This window comes from Oncorhynchus tshawytscha, linkage group LG06 (genome assembly GCF_018296145.1).
Source record: "Oncorhynchus tshawytscha isolate Ot180627B linkage group LG06, Otsh_v2.0, whole genome shotgun sequence".
NCBI lineage: Eukaryota > Metazoa > Chordata > Actinopteri > Salmoniformes > Salmonidae > Oncorhynchus > Oncorhynchus tshawytscha.
The window spans coordinates 58,482,775-58,491,104 of record NC_056434.1 but is presented as its reverse complement, the minus strand read 5'-3'; the positions used below and the strand labels follow the sequence as shown (position 1 = coordinate 58,491,104).

Sequence of the window (8,330 nt, the reverse complement as noted above, 5' to 3'; positions counted from 1 at the left end):
CTCTCTCTTCCAGGTTAAAGCTAATGTGTGTGTGGTGGTGATCAGTGGCCTGTCTGTAACAGAGGGGCTGCTGTTGTTTGGGAGAGACCGTCTGTACGTGTGTGAGGTCTTTGCCGTTTGCCGCAGGAAACCAGGGAGAGAGAGAGAGAGAGAGAGAGAGAGAGAGAGAGAGAGAGAGAGAGAGAGAGATTTCCCTCTCTTTCTACCTCACCTCCTCGTTATTTCTTCCCCTTTTACCTCTCTCTTTCTCCCGTCCTACTCTCTCTATACACGTTGTACAGTGGTGCCAGCATTGAGATGACGTTAGAGGGATTGCTGAGGTCATAACTAATGCCAGGTGAACGTGGGCACATACACATACACAACAGGTAGATAATGTATATAGTAGAAACAGAAAGAACCCACTGCAAATTTTCAAGACATTCTTTATTTCAACATTTTACAACATAAAGACTGAAGGCAACCTCTCTTAATGGCCTGTGGAATCATTGTTTCACAGGTAAAATAAGAAATACTGTAAATTCAGCTAATGTTCATTGTCGACCTTAACAAACAGTGACACAGTGCCAGGTGACATACATTGATATGACCTGACTTCAATAGAAAAGTATATTCGTTAGAAAATTACAATGGCAACATTGTTGTCCATTTTGTTGGTTTGAGCACTGTCTATTTGGATCAATCATCACATCATAGAACTGTGCTCAATTGCTCATTGGCTATGTAGAACTATATCCCGTTGTTAATTGGCTGTCCTTGAGTGTCAAACCTCTCCCTGGACCATTATTGGTCACTCCTCACCTCCACTGTTCCTGATTGGCTTGGGCCACTGAGTTTGGTGTAATCAGCCCGGAGTACGTCACACCCCTGCTCTCCACATCACCTTCTCTGTCCCTCCTCCCTCCTAGCATCCAGCTCCTCTCCTTCTTGCAACTCTCCAAACAGGACCCACACAGACTCCCCTCCTTAGCCAGGTACACCCCCTCCTCCAGCCCCCCTTCACCCCTCGTCGCTCCCGAGTCTCCCTGGGCGTAGGACAAAGGGTTCCTCTTGGTGTTGAGTTTGATAATGCTCGGTAACACCTTGATAAACTCAGGCAGGGAGAGGAACAGGTTATCAAACAGGCCCAGCTCTTGGAGACTACAAAGCCCCACCATGGTGGGAGGCAGGGTGTCCAGGCGGTTCATGCCCAGGTTGAGGCTCTGTAGGCGGGCTAGGTTGCCTAGCGAAGGGGGTAGACCCGCAGAGGTCAGGCGATTGTTGGATAGGTTGAGGTGTGACAGCGCCACCAATTGGCTGACTGTCTCCGGTATGGCGTCCAACTGGTTGCTATGGAGATCCATCCAGCTGAGCGAGACCAGGTCACCTGGATGACCAGAGAGGAAATAGGTTTTTACTTAATTGTGTCATTCTATGCATGTGCTTTGTTCTGTGTTTTTTAGAAGGTGGGCTCAATACACAGCTGTGTGACTTACTCACAGACCTAATCAACAACAGAATCCAAATATGCCAAGACTGATACTGATACTGATACTTTGCTCTTCCCAATGTGACCATACCTCAAGGCAACCAACAATTCTTTGCCGATTGGAATTCTGTCACTCACTGTATATTATGATGTTGTTACGTATGTCTACTATTAAAATAGCCAAACGACCCAAAGGACAGTAAATAAATACCAATGAAGTCTGGTAGCTTCTTGAGTTGGTTGCGGCTGAGGTCCAGCTCGTTGAGGTCTGGTAGTTTGAGGAGACACTTGGGGAAGGTTGCGATCCCCATATTACTGAGGTCCAGTCTGCGGTGGCCATCAGTGGTCACACGCACAGCGTTCTTGGCCATCTTCAGAGTCACCTTCTTCCCCTTAGCACCTCCTCCTTTCTTCCCTCCTTTAGCCATTGTGCTGCAAGGAGACGTGGTGAGAACAATCAGACACATTATATCATTATCCGTGGTTACCCAGACTGGGGAGCGTGTTTCAGTACCAAAGGTGGCCAGGGCATGCGTGTGTCGTGTGAGTCCTCCCTGCAGAGTAACTGAGTCCCAAACCATATTGTGTGTGTGTGTGTGTGTGTGTGTGTGCGTGTGTGTGTGTGTATCTGTGTGTGTGTGTGTATCTGTGTGTGTGTGTGTGTGCGTGTGCGCATGTGCGCGTGTGTGCGCGTATGCGTGTGATGGAGAAAGAGTGAGAGTGAAATGAGAAGGCTGATGTTATTTACACAGGGGCTCATGTCTGGCCTGGGGTGGGAGAGAGGGCTCCACGCTCGACACAGAGTGAGAGAAATGTAGACCTGTGTGTGTGTGTCTGCCCCTGCCTGTTCACCCAGTGCTTCTCTTAATAAGGCTAATGCCTGACAGAGATCTATCTGAACAGCAGAGAGGCGACAGAACAGACACAGTGTAATACATTCATAAGGTAATACTGGTAAACAAATGAGTGGTGAAGTTTCCACACAATTCAGCTGGTTGAACTGGGAAGCCTCTCCCAGGTGGGAAGATGCATGCGTGAAAAGAGACTGAGTCAAATCAGGACGTTGATAAATTACGGTTAGGGCTCTGCTCCTCTCCCCTCTGTTGCAGAGAGCAGTGTGTGTGAGTGTGTGTCTCAGAGAGCAGTGTGTGTGTCTGTATTAAAACCCTAAGGCCCTCTATCGCCTCATTAATCATATTGAGGATCACAGAGAACAGAGAGGTGATTCACCATCGCTTGTTTCCATTACATCCTTAGATAGGAAACTATTGCTTGCAATGACTACCTGCAATTATACTATATTGTACAGAGCGACAAATGCAATGATTGATTTAGGCTGCTTTTACAAAATAATGTGATAAGGAGTTACTTGGGGTAAAAATTGCATATACTTCAGATCGCTCTTGATTTGTGAAATCAAGTGTATGACTTTGTATTAGTCTCGTAGAATCCAGAGATATCTCTGTAAATGGGAATGAGACCAATGCATTTACCACAAGTCTGCTGTTCAGACTGTATTTCTGGGCTTTACGGGTGAGAAATAACGGAATATTATTGAGCTTAGTTAAACAAGATGTCCTGATTTAAGCCCAAGTCCATTTTTGGATTTAACTTGGGGGCTTTTCACACTACTCAGCCGAACCAAGACAAGCCAAACCAAGCCAAGCCAAACCAAGCCAAGACAAACCAAGCCAAGCCGAACCAAGCCAAGCCAAACCAAACCAAGCCAAGCCAAGCCAAGCCAAGCCAAAACCAAGCCAAGTCGAACCAAGCCAAGCCAAGCCAAACCAAGCCAAGCCAAACCAAGCCAAAAACCAAGCCAAACCAAGCCAAGCCCGAGCCGAACCAAGCCAAGCCGAACCAAGCCAAGCCAAACCAACCAAGCCAAGCCAAGCCAAACCAAGAACCAAGAACCAAGCCCGAACCAAGCCAAGCCAAACCAAGCCGAACCAAGCCAAACCAAGCCAAGCCAAACCAAGAACCAAGCCAAGCCGAACCAAGCCAAGCCAAACCAAGCCAAGACAAACCAAGCCAAGCCGAACCAAGCCAAGCCAAGAACCAAGCCAAGCCAAACCATGCCAAGCCAAACCACCAAGCCAAGCCAAACCAAGCCAAACCAAACCAAGCCAAGCCAAACCAAGCCAAGCCAAACCAAGCCAAACCAAACCATGCCAAGCCGAACCAAGCCAAGCCAAGCCAAGCTGTATTGAACACGCCTAGTTACACATGCATCCACCATAGATACTGGAACCATGTTTAAAATAAATGGCCTTTCCATGCCTGCATATTTTGGTTGGGCACGATAGTGTGAAAGAAAAGTTATGTACTGTAGTACTAGATGAGGATAAGTCATACACCCCCCTATCCACATCGACGGGACTGCAGTGGAGAAGGTGGAAAGGTTCCTTCCTCTGCGTACACATCACTGACAGACTGAAATGGTCCGCCCATACAGACAGTGTGGTGAAGAAGGCGCAACAACGCCTCTTCAACCTCAGGAGGCTGAAGAAATTCGGCTTGGCACCTAAAACCCGAGGTCAGTACAGGTGCGTCAAAGCTGGGACCGAGAGACTGAAAAACAGCTTCTATCTCAAGGCCATCAGACTGTTAAATAGCCATCACTCGCATATTAGAGGCTGCTGTCCTATATACATAGACTTGAAATCACTGGCCACTATAATAATGGAACACTCGTCACTTTAATAATGTTTGCATATTTCGCATTACTCATCTCATATGTATATACTATTCTACTGTATCTTAGTCTATGCCTCTCTGACATTGCTCGTCTAAATATTTATATATTTTTAATTACATTCCTTTACTTTAGATTGTGTGTATTGTTAGATATTACTTGTTAGATATTATTGCACTATTGGAGCTTGAAAACTAGCATTTCGCTACAAAAGCAATAACATCTCCTAAACACGTGTATGTGACAAATAACATTTGATTTGATTTAAGTACTTACCATGCTTTATCTACAGTAGAGTGAAGAGGTTCGACCAGTTGATCTGGCCTGGGAAGTTTGGTAGCAGTGTAGTGTGTCTGTCAGCAGCTAACTGGCCATTCCCTGCCACCTGAGAACCATGGTCCTTACAATCATAGACAATTCCATTTTCAGACAATGCTGTATCTTGCAATTGCAAAACACTGTAGGCGTTCTGATGTTTCAGTTAGTGGACTCCATTAGAGTATAGTTTATGGTAGTATCAAACTTGAAAACACCTTTCATATGTGGATGAATAGATTTAGAGTTGAGTTTAGTCCTGAAATATGCACTCTCAATGCCCCAGTTGCACCCTCCCTCTTCCACTCTCTTTTTCTCTACACAGAGGTGGGCAGGAAAAGGTTTCTGTTGTTTAAGGACGTTACTAAGCAACGGGAGTCCAGGGCGCCAGGACTGTATAGCCATGTTACTGCCCCAGAGAGAGAGAGAGAGAGAGAGAGAGAGTTACTGAGAGAGAGAGAGAGAGAGAGAGAGAGAGAGAGAGAGTTACTGCCCCAGAGTGAGAGGGAATAGAAATTTCAGCAGCCATTAAAATGTAATAGTTTCCCAAATCAGATTAAAATATATCTAGAAATGTTTTCCAGGAGTAGAAATGGTTCAGAAAATGTACAGTTTTTGGCATAGATACTGTGGAGCTTCAACACACGGATTATATTGCAGGCTTCAGTTGTTGTACTGAGATATTTTGTGGGAGTAGTGCTAGTGCTCAGTAGTTGGCAGGTCTTCTAATGTCTGAACCCCCTCTTTTGAACCCTGGCTTAATGATCATGATATTACTGTTGAGTTAGAAAACAGTTGGAGAAGAAACTCTGATGCCACTTCTATGGCTTAGTAAGAGTTCCTTTCTCTGTTGAAAAGCAGGAAACACACACATAGATGTGTGCACACACACACACACAGACACACACACACACACCTCATGTGTGGTGATGGCTCCTTAGCGGTTTCACACCTGTTTAAAAAAGCACAATAGAGCATTGGCTCACCTTAATGTCATAAAGTAGCCTACCTAGTTATATTCGACCAGCAACTGTCTCTGATAATATTCTATGGAACATTTGTGTTGTCTTCGGGGACAACAATAACTAATTCCCTGTAAACCCATAGATGGCACCATACACTACTCTACAAGAGAACACACTTCACAGACACACAAACTATGCTTATAGCTGAGTGTCCTTGTTTTTCTACAACACTCAATAACACACACAATCTATCTCACACACACACAGCCTCACCTCTCCCCACTCACTACGGCACTGTTCTTGAGTCTGAGGTTGAGAACTCTCAAAGGCACAACAACAACAACATTCCATGCATGGTTGCTAGGCAACCCACAATCAGAACAGGTCCCTGTGATGTCACTGACTGACAGAGTTCTAAATGTTTTCATTCATAAAATCAACATTGTATTTATAGAAGACCTTTCATACATTTCAATGGGACAATAGGGTAATCAAATTAAATCAGATTGTATGAATACAACAAGTGTAGACCTTACAATGAAATGCTTACTTACAAGCCATTAACCAACAATGCAGTTTTAAGAAAAATAAGTGTGTAAAATAGATAAGTAAATCTAAAATAAAAGTAACAAATAATTAAGAGCAGAAGTAAAATAACAGTAGCGAGGCTATTTACAGGGGGTACCAGTACAGAGCAAATATGCTGGAGCACCGGTTAGTCGTGGTAATTGAGGTAATATGTACATGTAGGTAGATTTAAAGTGACTATGCATAGATGGTGTGTTTGGATCATGACAGTTTGTTGGTGATGTGGAAACCAATGAACTTGAAGCTCTCAACCTGCTCCACTACAGCCCCGTCGATGAGAATGGGGGCGTGCGCTAACCTCCTTTTCCTGTAGTCCACAATCATCTCCTTTGTCTTGATCACGTTGAGGGAGAGGTTGTTATCCTTGCACCACACTGCCAGGTCTCTGACCGCCTCCCTATGGGCTGTCTCATCGTTGTTGGTTATCAGGTCTACCACTGATGTGTCATTGGCAAACTTAATGATGATGTTGGAGTCGTGCTTTGCCATGCAGTCATGGGTGAACAGGGAGTACAGGAGGGGACTGAGCACGCACCTCTGAGGGGCCCCGTGCTGAGGAACTGTGTCAGGTTTGTAGGCCTCCTTGCTTGCACGTGCTTTTCAGTTCCGCCCACAAATTTTCTATAGGATTGAGGTCAGGGCTTTGTGATGTCCACTCCAATACCTTGAATTTGTTGTCCTTAAGCCATTTTGCCACTACTTTGGAAGTATGCTTGGGGTCATTGTCCATTTGGAAGACCCATTTGCGACCAAGCTTTAACTTAGCAAATGTCTTGAGGTGAGATGTTGCTTCAATATATCCACATAATTGTCATGATGCCATCAACTTTGTGAGGTGTACCAGTCCCTCCTGCAGCAAAGCACCACCACAACATGATGCTGCCACCCCCGTGCTTCACGGTTGGGATGGTGTTCCTCAGCTTGCAAGCTTCCTCCCTTTTCCTCAAAACATAACAATGGTCAATATGGCCAAACAGTTATGTTTTTGGTTCATCATACCAGAGGACATTTCTCCAAAAAGTACAATCCTTGTCCCCATGTGCAGTTGCAAACCGTAGTCTGGCTTTTTTATGGCGGTTTTGGAGCAGTGGCTTCTTCCTTGTTGAGCGGCCTTTCAGGTTATGTCGATATAGGACTCGTTTTACTGTGGGTATAGAAACTTTTGTGCCTGTGTCCTCCAACATCTTCACAAGGTCCTTTGCTGTTATTCTGGGATTGATTTGCGCTTTTCGCTCCAAAGTACGTTCATATCTAGGAGACAGAACGAGTCTCCATCCTGAGCGGTATGACGGCTGTGTGGTTCCATGGTGTTTATACTTGCGTACTACTGTTTGTACGGATGTCCGTGGTACCTTCAGGTGTTTGGAAATTGCTCCCAAGGATGAACCAGACTTTTGGAGGTCTACATTATTTTCTGAGGTCTTGGCTGATTTATTTTGATTTTCCCATGATGTCAAGCAAAGAGGCACTGAGTTTGAAGGTAGGCCTTGAAATAGATCCACAGGTACACCTCCAATTGACTCAAATGATGTCAATTAGCAGAAGCTTCTAAAGCCATGACATCCTTTTCTGGAATTTTCCAAGCTGTGGAAGGCACAGTCAACTTAGTGTATGTAAACTTCTGACCCACTGGAATTTTGATATAGTGAATTATAAGTGAAATAATCAGTCTGTAAACAATTGTTGAAAAAATGTATTGTGTCATGCACAAAGTAGATGTCCTAACCGACTTGCCAAAACTATAGTTTGTTAACAATACATTTGTGGAGTGGTTGAAAAACAAGTTTTAATGCTTTACGGTGTGAAATACACATGCAGAGATAATCCGTTCACCCACACACGTCTCAGAAAGACACGGCAGTTGCAACCAAAAATCTCCAATTTGGACTCCAGACCAAAGGACACATTTCCACTGGTCTAATGTCCATTGTGCGTGTTTCTTGGCCGAGTCAAGTCTCTTTTTCTTATTGGTGTCCTTTAGTAGTGGTTTCTTTGCAGCAATTCGACCATGAAGGCCTGATTCACACAGCCTCCTCTAAACAGTTGATGTTGAGATGTGTTATTTGAACTCTGTGAAGCATTTATTTGGGCTGCAATTTCTGATTCTGCAAACTCTAATGAACTTGTCCTCTGCAGTAGAGGTAACTCTGTGTCTTCCATTCCTGTAGTGGTCCCCATGGGAGACAGTTTCATCATAGCGCTTGATGATTTCTGCACTTTTTTTCCGTATTGACTGACCATGTCTTAAAGTAATGATGGACTGTCGTTTCTCTTTGCTTATTTGAGCTGTTCTTGCCTT

The 8,330-nt window shown here is 44.6% G+C and overlaps 1 protein-coding gene across 1 annotated transcript; it reads right to left on the bottom strand.

The window, feature by feature from the left end:
• Window positions 1-459: 459 nt before the first annotated feature.
• On the bottom strand, window positions 460-4,764 carry lrrc18a (leucine rich repeat containing 18a). Its single transcript, XM_024425379.2, has 3 exons — window positions 4,440-4,764; window positions 1,680-1,900; window positions 460-1,366 (listed from the first exon to the last, which is right to left on the bottom strand). Exons 2-3 carry the CDS (start codon window positions 1,894-1,896, stop codon window positions 798-800), a joined length of 786 nt encoding a protein of 261 aa, XP_024281147.1. The 5' UTR covers window positions 1,897-1,900; window positions 4,440-4,764; the 3' UTR covers window positions 460-797.
• Window positions 4,765-8,330: the final 3,566 nt, after the last annotated feature.